The sequence below is a fragment of the Muntiacus reevesi genome, chromosome 3, assembly GCF_963930625.1.
Source record: "Muntiacus reevesi chromosome 3, mMunRee1.1, whole genome shotgun sequence".
In the NCBI taxonomy this organism is placed as follows: Eukaryota; Metazoa; Chordata; class Mammalia; order Artiodactyla; family Cervidae; genus Muntiacus; species Muntiacus reevesi.
The window spans coordinates 117735224-117750850 of NC_089251.1; the positions used below are offsets into that span (position 1 = coordinate 117735224).

Here is a 15627-nt window from a genome sequence, read left to right on the forward strand (position 1 = left end):
GCTGGGATCCGCCAGCGCTGCCCTCCCCTGATCTCTGCTCTCCAGCTGAGTCCTGTTCAGAGGCAACCACGGAGTCATCGATTCCCTCACCTCACTCAGTTCTAAGGATCCTCTATCTTCGCCGCCCATCCCGAATGACTCCTCAGCCTGCGGAGACGCCCTTTCCAGGAGAAGGAGTCGTGGGCGGCAGGGATACTTGGGCGTGTACCGCTAACTACGACGGGGGCCACTCAGCGGCAGAAAACGCGAACGCGACCACCTGTTAGGGTTCACAGAAGCCAGACCCGGCTCGGGGCCCGGTGAAGCTCGCTCCCCAGACTGTGCAGGTGCAAAGGACATTGGCGCGACAGCCCCACGCTGCGGATCCTCGCGTGGGTGCAGACTGGGTCAGGCGCGCCCCCGCCGGTGCAGACGGGAGCCATCTGGCGGGTCAGACCCGGGGACGTTCTGTGCAGCCGACCCGGACTGAGGACGCGCTTAGAGTCACCGCGTCGGGCTCACGGGGCTTCGGTACACACGCAGGAACACTCGCATCTCAAACACACCCGCAGTTTTCTGTTTTTTGCTCTCACCCGCGGGCGAAAAGGTTGCATTCTCTGGTGTAGGGCTTGCGCTCCCCCCTGCGGCCCCGGGCAAATCCCTCTCTTCTAGTGCCTCTCTCTCCGACCTCCCGCTCCACCATCCGCCTCCCCAGTCTCAAGGCATGGGTGCCTCTCGCCCGTCAAGTGCCCCGGGTAAGAGATTAGCAACAAGGCAGCTCTGAGTGGATTTCGGACTGTGCCAACTTTCTGGCTGTGTGCTTTTGGTCAAGTGATTTAATTCCTCTGAGCCCATCTTTGCACCTGCAAAGAGGGAAACTGATCCTTTCCAGGACGAGCGTGTGGGTTGAGGGCCAAGCTTGTGCGCAGGGCACCGGGTGCACGGACGCTTGGCACGCTAGGGCGCGCTCCCTGCAATCCGTGGTCCCTTGTGCGCGCCGCTTTGCAGCGTGGAGCGCAGTCGGGATCCCTCCAGGGTGAGGTGAGGGTGGGGGCCGAGGGGGAGCCCCCGCGGCCCCCTCCCGGCCCTCGGCGCGCGTTCCATTGGCCCGGACGGCCCTGTGGGCGGGAGGATGACATCAGCGGCAGGTTGGATTATAAAGGCGCGAGCGGAGCCGCGGACTCAGAGCGCACCCAGCCGGCGCCGCGCAGCACTGGGACCCGCGCCCGCACCGCAGCCCGGCCAGCCTGCTCCGCGCTCGCCTGCCGGTCGGCCCGCCGCGCACCCTCGCTGCCGCCCGTCTGCGCCCAGGCACCCCGCGGGCACCATGCACCTCTCCCAGCTGCTGGTCTGCGCCCTGCTGCTCGCGCTACTCTCGCAGCGGCCCTCCGAAGCCAAGCCCGGGGCGCCGCCGAAGGTGGGTTCTTTCGCGGGGACGTCGGAACCTGTGAGGGGCAATGGGAGAGCTGGGGTGCCTAGGAGGGTGTGGCGCACCGGGGTCGGGGGTGAGAGCAGTGGGGGCGGAAAGACGGCTCTCTCCCCTGAGATGCGCGCGGGGCACAGCTGGGGGGCCCTAGAAGCCCGGACTCGGGAGAGCGTCCACAAATGCGCAGCCCCGACCCCAGAGTGGTCAGCCCCGCAAGGGGCAAAGGAGAGGAGGGCAAAGGGCTCCCCGAGGGAGCGGACCACGGCGGCCCCGAGGCAGGTGGACGCAGAGCCAAGCAGCCCGGCACCTGTGACGGGCGTTCTCAGGACTCCGCGCCGGACCATCGGCGGCCCCGCAGAGTCCCCCGCGCTGCCGAGGTGTGTCCCTTCACCTGCCCGTCCTTTCCCTTGGAAGGTCCCGCGAACTCCGCCCGGCGAGGAAGGGACCGAGCCCCAGGCTGCGGGCGGCGGTCAGAAGAAAGGCGACAAGACTCCCGGGAGCGGCGGCGCCAATCTCAAGGACGACCGGTCGCGACTGCTCCGGGACCTGCGCGTGGACACCAAGTCCCGGGCGGCGTGGGCCCGCCTCCTGCACGAGCACCCCAACGCGCGCAAATACAAAGGAGGCAACAAGAAGGGTTTGTCCAAGGGCTGCTTCGGCCTCAAGCTGGACAGGATCGGCTCCATGAGCGGCCTGGGATGTTAGTGAGGCGACCCCTGGCGGCGGTGAGTACCACTAACCCTGGCCTCTGGGCGCTCTTCAGACCCAGCACCCCCGCGAAGCCCCCAGAACCAAGCCTGCACCCCCTCCCACAGGCCGCTTCCTCTCTGATCCCGTGGCCCTGGGACCTTTCCTCCTCGCGACCAGCCCATCCGGACATAGGATTGAGTGTGTGTGCTTGACTTTTGCCCCAGGGACTTTTATCATCCCATTTTACAGATGGAAAAAGTGAGGGGAAAGTAGTCGGGGAACTTTGGCAAGGTCAGAAATGGCTCAGCATGGATGAACCCATCTGACTTCCTCTGGAGAATCAGAGACAGTTTGGTGGGGTCCCACCCACCCCAGGACCACAAAGCAACCAGCAGCATTGGCCCCAGTTCTCCAACTGGGGGGGCGGGGGAGGGGCGAGGTTGAGGGGTGATCCTGAGTTTGTGGGAGCAAAGGTGGAAGGGCATACATACAAGTCAAGGGTGAGTTCATTTGCCAGCCACTGCATCACGGTGCTGGGTAGTAAGCAGCCCAGGGGTCAAGATGGCTCCCTGGGTCTTGTCCCTGTGATGGGACAGACTTGGGGTGACACCTGCCCCCTCCCAATAGACAGAATAGTCACTTATTAGCATCACCAGGGAGCATTTCAGCCCCAGAGCATTCTGATTCTTGTCTGGTCTCTAAACCGTGGCTGTGGTCAAGCTGGCCTGTCCAGGGTCCTGACGCTGCTGCAATCCGTGTGACTTCAGGATCCAACCTCAGTGTTCCTGGCACTATTTCAGAGCAAGGAAACAGAAACTAAAATAAATCTTCTTGCCCCAACCTCAAACTCAAACATATCCCAAACTGAGCTCCTCCCCACCCCCTACCCACCACCCCTACACCTAGGCTCCACACCTGGGTTTCTGGCATGGCCTTCTCCCCCTCCACCAGGCTGGAAACCCCCGTGCTACCTTCTGCCCCTGCCGAGTGCTGCATCCTGGCAAGGTACTGGGCCAAGGTCCTTCCCTCCTTTCCCCATCCTCTCCATCCCCACCGCCCATCACTGTCCGTGGACAAACAGCATCTAACCTCCGGAACTGACATTCAGCTGCTTTAGAATCTGACCCCTCCCGGTGTTCAGCGGCCAGTTGTTGTCATTCCCTGTCCCACAGCCTTTCTGTCCCACTCCAGACCAAGCTGTTCTTTCATCCCAGAAGCCATATCAGTGTCCACACTGACCTCCCCCCAGAGGACAAGAGCGCCCCTCTCTGAAGCTCTCCAGCACAACACCTGAGACTTCTATACAGAAAACCTCACCTGAGCTATAGTTGTCTGTGAACCGCCCCAAATGAACTCATGAGCACATTAAGGGCCAGATGCTAGCCAAAGAGGATCTGGGGTCTGTAAGATGCCCAAAGGAGCTCTGAAAAATGTCTGTCAATGACTCACAAAACCTGCCTCACCCAACTTAGGTGCACTCCTCACCCACCTGCCCTAGCATTAAGCTGGTGTCCTTCCTCTCTGCAGCCAGACATGACCAGGCTGTGTGCTTCTCCTGCAGGGGTTCGTTTGTCTGAGATCTTAACTTACTGTGATTCTAGCATGCGTGCCCCAGTCTTTAGAAGCTAACATTGTGATAGGTTTGTTCTATTCTGTCCTATCTCAGCAACGAAGAGATGGAGCCACAGGCCTTAGACTTTCAACTTGTGATTTAAGCACCAAGTTCCAACTTGAGAATTCAAACAAATGGTATTATGAGTTAGCAGAGGATGGGATAAGGTCCTGGCATCAGGTCAAGCGCCTGCCGTGCACATCCCCATAGGTTCCTTGTTCTGGGATGTGGCTGTCTGTGGGTACCAGGTGGGGGGACCCTGAAGGAGGAATCGAGGTTGCTAAGACTTCTTGACCCCTTTGACTGAGGAAGTTTGTCAACTTCCTGGAAGTTCTCTTTTAACTGAACACGAACCTCCAATATCCACAACCGTCTCAGCCCCACCCTCACCCTTATTACCAAGAGAAGGCAGAGCATCCTTCCTGTTGCCAGCAGCCTCCTAGTAGAGATGCCCAGGCTATCTCACTGTCTGGGCTAAAAAGAGAAAGACAGCTTAGGGTTCCCCGCTGATGAAAGCTTTCCGAAGCAGTGGCTCCACTCAGGAGTTGACTTTGGCTCTAACCAGCTGCCATAATGACTGTCGCTGATGGTTATAGCCTTGATTACAAAATGGTAATGACAGAGATGAGGTGTGCAGAGTGCCTGAATGAACACCTCACAGACATCTGTCATCTGTTTAAACACATGGGGCGGCCAGAGAAGGGGGCTGGGGGAGAGCTCACCAAGGCCTTGAGGCCCAGGGTCCCTCTGCCCGTGCTGTCCACCACCCTGCCTCCGAGGTGGCCTTCCTCCAGTCCTGGGGCACCCTCACACCCGTTCACCCTCATAGCCACTAGCTGCTAACCCAGCACAACCACTCGTCTCCCCAGGGCAGGTGCAAGACGCCGTTTCCTCTGCTTCTGAAAAGGACCCATTCTGAGAAGAAGCCAGCTGGGGAAGGAAGTGCTATTTACTGGGCCGCTGTGACCCAGACATTCTGCCAGTGCCCTGTGTGGCAACCCTCGGAGGTGGCTATTATCCCATTTTATGGGTCAGGAAAGCAAGCCTAAAAAAGCTCTCCAGAGCCATCCCGGAAGTACTTGTCCTAGTTGGGATTTGGGCCCAGAATTCCCCACTCTTCAGCCGCTTATCTCCCCCTTCCCTCCTTTGTCCCCCAGACCTATAAAGCCAAGGCACGCACCTGACTGAGGGTTTGATTGTAGCTAAAATTGGAGGCAGGGGGCGGGCGGGGGCGTTTTCCCTTCCCCTTCCCTCACTGTGTCCCACTGAGCACCCAGGGCAAGGCCTGCGCTTAGACAGAGGCGGCCGAGGGCTGGCTGACTTTCTGGTTCCACCTGTGCTTGGACAGGAGGTGCCAAGGACACGTCCGGTGACGGCTGAGGCCTGGGGAGGACCTGAGTGAAAGGGCCTTGTCCCTCTGCAGCAAGGCCTCCATCGGGGCCTGTAGGGCAGAGGTGGAGGGACTATGCCTCCTGCTACAGCTGGAGTGGGGGGAAGGTTCTAAATGTGCCCTGGAGGCTGGGCTTTCTCAGCTGAGTTCCCCTGGCCCTCTGTGTTTCAGGATTGGGGACGCTGCGTTTTGCTGAGGTCACCCTTGGTCATCAGCCTCCTCGCATCTGGAAGCACCTCCAGCGCAATGTGGCTTTTACATTTCTTTTTTTTTTCCTGGTACTGGGAATACACAACACCAGCTGTTTTATGATTATTTAGGGAGGGGGGTATGACTTTATCATTTGTGTTTTTTTTTTTGATGAAAAATAAAAAGTTATATATTATATATATATTATATACGTGAAACACACACACCTACACCAACGTGATGACAAGGGACAGTTTTTAAGAGACTGACAAAACCAGCTGTAAAACATTGCTGTTTGTAAATTCATGTCATGCATAAATGTATTTATGTTGTAAAGCTATTTATATTGTTTATAAAGAGATATTTATAAAAATTTTATTTATGTAACTAAATGAAAGAAATCAATCATTGTAATGTTTTTGTCTTAACTAGTTGAAAAATGTAAGAAAAAAAACTCATTCCATGAACATCTTGAAAGCTGTCTTTATTTACTCATGGCACTTCTTTTTTAGTGTTAGTCTGAGGAGAAGGGAAGAGGTGGAGACAAGGATTTTGCCTCTGAATGGATCTAGCAGCCATGTTCCCAATTCTGGATTGATTTGTATCCAAATCCTCCAGGAATCTTGTTAAAAATACAGATTCCTTCCCCCACCCACCCCCTGATTCACTGAATCCATGTCTCCCAAGATAGGATTGGCCATGTGGCTGTCCCAAGTGATTCTGATCAGCTCATCCATCTCAGAAAGCTCTGCTCAGGACACTGGACAGCTGAGAAGTCAGATTTGGTGAATTAAATTAAAATTAAATTTAGCTAACGGAGGGCCCTCTAATTGTACTCCATCTTCTCTCTGTTATTAGAGGAAACAAATAACTGAAAATTTCCTTGCTGCTTTGGGGAGATTTAGAAGGTTCCTGTGTAACTTGCGGAGTGGGTCTGGTTACCTTATGAATCTCAACTCGGAATTACGGGGTGTGGTTTTCTCCAGGCTCAGCGGGGTGAGGCCAAGGATCTCAGAAAGAAAGAACATATTCTCTGGTTGGTTTCCTATTTCCATCATGTGATGTGCTTTTTGAGGGGGATGTCGGTTTTCTTTTCACCTGAAGCTGTTCACAATTTTGGCTTATACACCCCATGGAGCCTTGCATGAGAAATTATGAATATTTAGAATCTCTTCTCCTAAAGCCATCAGGAAATTTAAATCACTTCAAGCTAATCTCACTCTATCCTTGGTACGTGCCTCTCCTGGGCAGCTCCCCCATCTGCCTTCTGTCCCTAGTTTGGTGAAAACAAGGACGAATAGAGCCTCTGGGGTTGGTTCTGCCAGGTGGGCATGACTCCTCTCAGGGGGATCCAGCGTGGTTGTGGCCCCAAGATCATGGGGTCAGCAGGCCTGTCCAAGTGTCTCCAGAGGAAAATTGGCTGGGGATGCGGGTAGCGAAAGGGCCAGTGGAGCCAGGATCCTCTGTCCATGGAATTCTCCAGGGAAGAAGATTGGAATGGGTTGCCAGTCCCTTCTCCAGGAGATCTTCCCGACCCAGGGATTGAACCCAGGTATCCCGCATTGCAGGCAGATTCTTTACTGTCTGAGCCACCCGAGAAGCCCCATGGTACTGCTGCTGAGGGTAGGGAAGTGGCCTGTGGCACCTGGCTTTTCCGCTGACATCCGAGCCCCTGACCCCTCTTCCCTGAGCAGCGGGTTCTTGGGTGGGCAGACGGCCAACACAGTGACCTCACCTAGGTAAGGAAACAGCTTTGAAGTTATGTTCCAGCTGGGAAGACACAGGACCTTCTTCCCACCCCTTGATTTCCGCCACTGTCCAGGAGCCCTTCTTTAAGCTGAGTTCACTAGGGGCTGGCTCTCTTCCTCGGTCTCACGCCGCTTCCGTGGCTCAAAACTCGGGTGCCAGGTCAATGAGGGTGAGGGGCTGCCGTACCCAGGGCTCGCCAGTGCCTCAGTTTACTGTGCTGTCTGCAGACCCCTTGCCAGAGGATGCTGAGGGGTGCTGCCAGAGTAGGAGGAACAGGAAGGCAGTGGGTCCACTGTGGGCTTCACTGGTAGGGAGGCAGGCGTATCTTCCAAAGCCCAGACACAAGGAACGGAGAATTCTGGGATTCAAGGAGCTGCCACCGGAACTAAAAGGTTTTCTCCGTGGACGGTATCTGGACACCCAGGATCCTGGGGCCCAAGCACCACAGACTCTCCTCCTGAGTAGCTCTCATCCCTGAATCAGCTGCAAACAGCACACGCATGATGGGCTTCTCCTGGTGGCTCAGACAGTAAAGAATCTACCTGCAATGCAGAAGACCTGGGTTCTATTCCTGGGTCAGGAAGATCCCCTGGAGGAGGGAATGGCAACCCACTCCAGTATTCTTGCCTGGAGAATTTCATGGACAGAGGAGCCTGGACAGCTACAGTCCAGGGGGTCTCAAAGAGTCAGACAGCACTGAGCTACTAACACATACACACACAACACGCATGACTCCCTGTTGCCAATCCAGCCTTCCGCCAGTGGAAGCCAGCCCCTCACCTGTTGTCTGAGGATGATGCCAGCAGGCAAGTCCTCCTTTGACAGCTAAACCTGAAGTCCTCCAACTGCTTCCTTGTCAGCCCAGCCATGAGTTTCTGCTGGAAAGCTGGGAAGGATCAACAGATAGTCCATCAGCCCCAGGAAAAGTTTTGAAACCTCCAGCGATTTCCTGAGGGGTATAGTCCAAGGCTTCCGGTCCTCCAGGCCAACTTTCGGCCTCGTCTCTCTCCATGGAGGATCTCACTGTCAGAGCTGCCCGGGGCACCTGCAGCTTCTCTCCCACCAGAGTGGCCACCAGCTGACCAGTTCCAGGGATGGGTCCCATGGAGTCCCGGTCTTCCAGGATGGGGCCGGTTGAGCAGAAGCTAAAAGACTTTCAGGCCCTGGAAGGCCTCAGGACTCAGGATGTCCTGGAGGAAGACATTCCCTTCCCTGAGGCTCTCAGTTGTTGGGGAGTCAGGGCGAGGAATGGGGAGTCTGCGTGGTTGAGACTCCCTGATTCTGTGTCTGGTAACATGTAGGAGCTCTGTTTGGCACGGTGGGGCCCAGGAACCCACCTTGGGCTCCTGAATACACTTGGAGGACAGGCCCCATCTCTCACGCCTGTGTTTTCCCTACCATAGAGGTGATGGTGGTTGGGGAGGCAGAGCCTCCAGGTCCTCAGCCAGGCAGGTTCCAGGAGCCTCCCCGCTTCTGCCTGAAACATGGGAGGTCCTCCCCTGATGCCAAACAGGTGGTCCAAAATTGGGCTGCACACACGCAGGCCAGTCTGGGGGTGATCACTGTGGAGGTGGGGGGATGTTATCAGGACCCAGTCAGAGCCCTGCTCTTCCATAGGAAACGCTCTTAGTCCAGGCAGGTGGCAAGGGGCAGACTAAGGAAGCCCACCCCGAGTCAGGGATGATGTAAGAAGGGAGGGAGCAAAAGTCAGGGTCCCCTCTGAAAAGGGATTTGACTCAGATGGTTCACATGAGGAAGCTTAACCAAAGCAACAGAGGCATGGGCAGGTGTGATGGAGGAGCTGGTGGGAAGCTAGGTTCTCCCTGGGGGCAAAGGGAGGGACTGTCCTGGAGTCGGAGATGTGTCAGTGCAGGGTGGAACGAGGCAGAAATACCCCAGCTTCTCTCCCAGCCCCACCCCAGTCTCTCGCTGGTGTCTTCAGTTGGCTAAACCCACCAGAAGCCAGCCAGCAGGGGAGTCCAGGTCCTGCAGCTTGCAGGGTGGGTAGTGTGGGAGGCAGACAGAATCACAAAGCACCAGAGGGAGGCCGCTTGAGCCAGGGGTCCTACATACACCTCCTCCCTGCAAGAATGAGGCCTGCAGGAGGTGTGGGGGTGTTATCACCTCCCCAGAGGCCATTGATTGCCTTGATTGTAGGAGACAGAGGATGGACTGGGTCCAAAGTATGGGCACGGGGACTTTCCTGGTGATCCAGTGGTTTAGATTCCGCAATCCCAACGAAGGGGACCCGGGTTCAATCCCTGGCCAGGGAACTAGATCCTGCTTGCCACAACTAAGGAATCTGCATACTGCAACGAAGATTAAGGATCCCACGGGCCACAGCTAAGACCTGGTGCAACCAAGCAAACAAATAAAAATATTTTTAAAAAAAACAACAAAACAAAGTGTGAGCGCTGTGTGACCGGCAGCTTCCGTTCTAGGCATGGTCCCACGTTCACATCTTTACTGAGCTTGTCTGGAGGCTTACTGGGGCTCCTGCCACACCGTCTACACCCTTCATGTCCCTCCTGCCCCACTGAAGACTGATATTGGTGTTAGAAAAATTCACTGTGATTTTTTCTATTTATCCTTATTTTTTCTTTATTGTTATTATTTATAATTGATTTACAAGGTGTTACAACATGCAAGTGAAAGTGCTAGTTGCTCAGTCATGTGTGACTCTTTGCCATCCCATGGACTGTAGCCCACCAGGCTCCTCTGCCCATGGAATTCTCCAGGCAAGAATACTGGAGTACAACATAGTGTTTCAGCATTTTTATGTATTACAAAATGATCACCACAATAAGTCGAGTAACCATCTGTCACCATACAAAATGATTACAATATCATTGACCATATTCCCCATGCTGTACATCATATCCCTGTGAACTATTTATTCCATAACTGGAAGTTTGTACCACTTCATCGCCTTCTCCTATTTCACTCAGCCCCCACACTCTTCACTCAGCCCCCTCCACCAGGCTGTTCTCCATATCTATGAGTCTGTTTCTGCTTTGTTATCTTTGTTTTATTTCTTTACATTCCACATATAAGTGAAATGATATGGTGTTTATTTGTCCTTATATTTTAATAGTCATATAGGTGTTATTTATTTAGTACATTAAGGTTCAATTTTAGTATATGTATTAGATAGGAAATGTGAGATTTTGCTGTGGTAACAAACAACCCCAAAATTGCAGTGGGTTAAAATAAGTATTTCCTGCTTGCACAGTCTGTCGTGGGGCTGGGCAGCCCTCCAGGGCAGCTCCTTAGCATTCAATGGCACCTCCAAACCAAGGAATTTTTCCTCAGTTGATGGGACATAGAAGAGCCTGCTGGGAGTTCAAGGAACCAAAGGCTTCTACCCAGGATGCAAGACTTACAGTCACATTTAACTGGCCGAAACAAATCACGTGGCCCACAACTTACTTTTTGGAGCTGAGGAAGCGCAGTTCTCCCTTGTGCCCAGGATTGGAGGAGACCTGCACTTCAGTGAACAGAAGCCAGTGCCTACACCCACATGTAGGCACCACTTAAATCCTTCCTTCACCCTGAGCTGTCCACTTCCTAGCAGATTCTACTTTATCTGATGTGAATGGTAACAGCCCTACTTAATTTTTATTTGTGCTTGATATCTTTGCCCAAGCTTTGATTCTTTCCCTTTCTGGTATTTTTTTTTTTTAATTTAGGTGTGTTCATAATGTATTAGATTAAAAATATGTAATTTGAGACATTCTGCCTTTTAATAAGGAAACTAGATTGTTCACAGTTATTGTCATTATTGTTTATGCTCGGCCCAACTTTTTCATCTGAATTTTGACTTTGTGTTTTTAAGGTTCTTTAAAGTTTTTTGTTCCTTTTAATTTAATTATTTTTCTTCTGTAGACTCTGGTGCTTGCTTTTATCTTCTGCAGTGATTTGGAAAGTAGATATCCTGTTTTTAATTCTGTTAGCGGTTCCATTTAGTTTTTCATGAAAATTATTAGACACACATTTATATTATTATCAAAATCAAAATCATAAACACACACTCTGAGCTTCTTCACACGAGGGACAAGAATTCAGCCCATGTGCTCCTTCCCCTGCCTTCTCTGCCATCTCTGGGTCTCCATTAACATAAAGTGAGGACAAGCTCCTTCACTGGATGTTACAGCCACCAAACACCCTCTCTCCAAAACACCTTCGGCTTTCTTTTTGTTCCCCCAGGTCCATCAAAGATTCTGATTTTTCCACCCAAACCCGCTTCTCCAGACAGGGCCCCTTTGCACACATCTTAGTCTGGGTTAGCTTCTTGGTCCACTGCCTCTTCTCTGTGGCAGCCTGGGCCCACCCCACGAGTGTGAGCTTTGAATTTCAGGTTCAGTGCATGGGGTGTGTGAGCATGTGTATGTGTGCGTCAGAGGTTTGATTTTCAGGTTCAGTGTATAGGGTGTGAGTGTGTGTGTGTGTGTATGTGTTTGTGAGAGAGAGGGAGGGAGGTTTGAATTTCAGGTTCAGTGTATGGGGGGGGGTGAGTGTGTGTGTGTGTGTGTGAGTGTGTGTGTGAGTCGGAGGTTTGAATTTCAGGTCCAGTGTATGGGGTGTGAGTGTGTACGTGTGTGTGCGTCTCAGGGCAGTACAAGTGCTATGCATTACACTGGGCTGCACAGGTGTGCTTCCCCACTAGAGTCAGCCAAACCTTTCATTTCTCCAGTGGCTGTTCAGACACGAGCTCTGCACTGCGTCCCGAGAGGAATTCACAGCTGCAGCGCATCCTCCTCTGGCCAAGGAGTAGCGGGTCCGGAACTGGAGAATGGACAGACCTGTCATCTCTGGGGTTGGCCGGCTCTCCAGGGCATCTCTTCTATTGCTTTGTCTCATCTGCTGGGGCCTCAAGGCTTCAGCTAGGAGCAGGACAGAACCAGGGTTCCAGGTGTCCTACTTGTTAGATCTAAGAGAGTCAGAGGCTGCCCTGCTGGCTCAGTGGTGAAGAATCCACCTGCCAATGCAGGAGACATGAGTTCAATCCCTGGGCTGGGAAGATCCCCTGGAGTAGAAAATGGCAACCCACTCCAGTATTCTTGCCTGATAAAATCCCACGAACAGAGGTGCCTGGCAGACTGCAGTCCATGTGGTCGCAAAGAGGCAGACACGACCCAGAGACTAAACAAGAGGGTCAGAAAAGGTGTTCCACTTGGATGAACACCAAGGAGTGCAACAGTGCTGGGAGGATCAGGGGCTCTCCTGGGACAAAGTCACACAAGCCTGAGGGTGTTGGGGAGAAAGGCAAGGCATCAGGGTACTACATAAAGCATCCGTGGATGGCGACAGCTGGACCGCAGGCTTGAGAGCACAGGCTGAGGTAGGGGACCCCAGGTGGGCTTTTAGACCCAAGAAGCACTGCGGGGCTCCCTCTCCTGATTTAGGGCTCAGGTCACTTGGGGGGTCTGTGGACACCAGGGCTGGTGTGAATTGTGAATGTGAGCAAAGAGAAAACAGGCAGGCAAGCTGCAGTGCCGCTAGGGCTCAAGCAGCTCGGAGAAGGACTTTGGACTGCCGTCTGCAGAAAGGCTGCCGAATCCACTCAGATCTACCTCTTTTTCATCATTGAACGCACCCCATCGGTAGAAGGTTGAGTATAATTATTTATTTGAACATTAAATGCAAGCATGTGTGTGCTCAGTCATGTCTGACTCTTTGTGATCCTATGGACTGTAGCCCTCCAGGCTCCTCTGTGCATGGGATTGTCCTGGCAAGAATACTGGAGTGGGTTGCCATTTCCTCCCCCAGGGGATCTTTCTGACCCAAGGCTCAAACCCTCATCTCCTGCATTGCAAGCAGATTCTTTACCACTGACGGCTCAAATAAACACAAACACTTCTGTGTTAATGAAAGTATGATAGTACTGTATTCACACATACTTTCTTCCCAGGCCATGGGATGAACTCACACTCCTTTTGGAGAGCCCTGGCCCAAAGAACCTTCAGCAACTTTGCATCCAAGGCCTGTTAGGGGGAAGGTGTCCCTCTCCTGTGTGATCCATGACCTATGAGTGGGGAGGAAGCAGGGCCCAAACTCAAAGAAACCTTTTAGATAATTTCTGAGACTAGAAATTGGGTAACATCTGGTAGGATGTTTGCCAGTGATGACAGCTATTACCTCTAGATGAGGGATTTCAGGTGGCTCCTTTTATTTCTTGTACTTTTTGGTTGTACTTGTTTGCAATGAAGATATATATATATATATGTGTGTGTGTGTGTGTGTATGCGTGTGTGTGTTATATGTATGTACATGTATGTACATGTATATAGGGGCTTCCCCGGTGGCTCAGGGGTAAAGAATCTGTCTGCAATGCAGGAGATGCGGATTCAATTCCTGGGTCAGGAAAAATCCCTAGGGGAGGAAATAACAACCCACTCCAGTATTCTTCCTGGGACAATCCCATGGACAGTGGAATCTGGCAGGCTACAGTCCATAGGGTCAAAAAGAGTCAGACACTACTGAAGCGACTGAGCACACACACAGACACAAGTATATAGACACACACAGGTGTTCACAGCAGCATTATTCATAATAACCAAAAAAAAAGAATCTCAAATGATTTTCTTCAGTTTGTTCTGATATACTACTAGCGTTTTAAAAGCTTGTGAAAAATTTAAAATGGAGAAATTAATCAAATTTAGCTCTAATACCAAGCTTAGCACCTTATCCACATACGTGAATAATTACTATAATAAATACTATGATATATAATTATATTATTAATAGTAAATAATTAATAGTCTAGCTTCATATTTTTCATGTTAATTTATAGTAAGAAAGCCCTTATTATATTTTAAGTTTGCCATTTAGTAAAAACTATTTTGATCAATAGATCTTGGAACCACTCTATGAGTAAAAGGAAATGTTTTGATCTATCTAACATTTAATTATCAGAGTAATAAATAAATTAATAATTAAAAACTTTTAAAAAATCCATCACAATCCAAATGCCCATCAATTAGTGGATGGATAAGTAAAATGTGGTCCAGCCACATGTGTAGGCATGTGTGCTAAGTCGCTTCAGTGGTGTCTGACTCTATGCAACCCTATGGACCATATTCTGCTAGGCTCCTCTGTCCATGGGATTCCCCAAGCAAGAATACTGGAGTTGCCATTTCCTACTCCAGGGAATCTTCCCAACCCAGGGATCAAACCCATGTTTCTTATGTCTCCTGCATTGGCAGGCAGGTTCTTTACCACTAGCACCACCTGGGACACCCCTGGTCTATTCACACAGCAGAGTCTTATTTGGAAATAAAAAGAAATGGAGTACTGATTCATGCCACAACATAGATGAACCTTAGAAACATTATGTGAAAGAAGTCAGACACAAAGATCATGTATTGAATGGTTCCATATACATGAAAGGTCCGGAACAGGCAAATCTCTAGAAGCAGAAAGTACTGGACTGGCCAAAAAGTTCGTTTGGGTCTTTCTGTAACATCTTATGGGAAAACCTGAATGAACTTCTCGGCCAATCCAGTACAAGACAAGGTGCAGGCACACCCTACCACATGAGTGCCCAGGCTTCCCAAACTGCAGACGAAAGCCAGGTCTCATCGACCTGAATTACCGCAGCCTGCAGGACTGTGCCTCCCCTCACAGTCACCCCTCACGGTAATTTCAGGGAAATCCCCAAACACTTTTGTTCCCTTGCCCTCCAGGTGACCATCGATGGCTCACAGCCCTTGAAGGGGACACTGGCCACCTCACACTGTCGAAGCCCCCGCCCCCAGGAATGCCACCTTGCTGGACACAGAAACTGCCCCCTGAGGCCACCCTGAGGCTTGCTGGGTGCTCCTGTCTGGGCCTGGGCTGTGGGAGGCTCTGGTCCCTAAGCGGTGCTGCTGGGTTGGATCTCACGAACCCCTCCTTCAGCTGCCCCTACCAGCTGCTCTGGTCTTTGGGTCTTGAAGTCAATCCATAGGGGGAGGGGCAGGGGCGGAGGGTGGCCGGTGACCTCAGGTTCTCCCCTCTCCTCTCATCACACCATTCTATTTGTCCTTTGCTTGTCCTTACAGGCCATCCAACATCTCCTCGCACTACCCTCCTCCCAGACTCCTTTCTCCTTCAACTAAGCAGTAAAGGTCTTTGTGCCTATTGACACTGACCAACATGTAGTCAGATGGCGTCATTAGTTCCCAGTGAGAACAATCCCACTTGGGCAGAACCAAGATGCTTCCCCAGAGTGGCTGCAAGTTCTTCAAGGGCAGGGTTGAGGTCTTTCCATCCTGATGTTCCCAGTATCCAGCCCAGTGACTGACACATCATAGGCACTCAGTGAAAGTTTGTGGCAGCAAAGGGCAGGCTGAAGACTTCAGTGCTGATCCCTGCTGATGGGAAGATGAGTGACTCTCATGGGTGAAAACCCTGGGGTCTCAAAGAAGGGTCAGGGAGCTGTGAGCAGACCACACTCTTATTTCCAGTAAGCAAAGGCAAAGTGGCAGGCCTGGGGAAGTGAGTGTCTGTCCCTTAAGATGGTTCCAGAATTAGAATGCTCAGGACGGGTCTCATCCAAGTCATGTGGTAAAGGAGAGTGGCCTCTAGGAAAAGCCCCATTCAGAACTGGGC

General features: G+C 52.0%; 1 protein-coding gene across 2 annotated transcripts; it reads left to right on the forward strand.

Annotated features, from left to right (window-relative positions):
- Window positions 1-1179: 1179 nt before the first annotated feature.
- Window positions 1180-5721, forward strand: NPPC (natriuretic peptide C). Of its 2 annotated transcripts, none has more exons than XM_065927605.1 (3): window positions 1180-1396; window positions 1820-2130; window positions 5269-5721. In XM_065927605.1, exons 1-2 carry the CDS (start codon window positions 1307-1309, stop codon window positions 2108-2110), a joined length of 381 nt encoding a protein of 126 aa, XP_065783677.1. In that variant the 5' UTR covers window positions 1180-1306; the 3' UTR covers window positions 2111-2130; window positions 5269-5721. The 2 variants fall into 2 exon arrangements, with proteins under 2 accessions (XP_065783677.1, XP_065783678.1); XM_065927606.1 differs by lacking the exon at window positions 5269-5721 and adding an exon at window positions 4577-5226.
- The last annotated feature ends 9906 nt before the right edge of the window (window positions 5722-15627 follow it).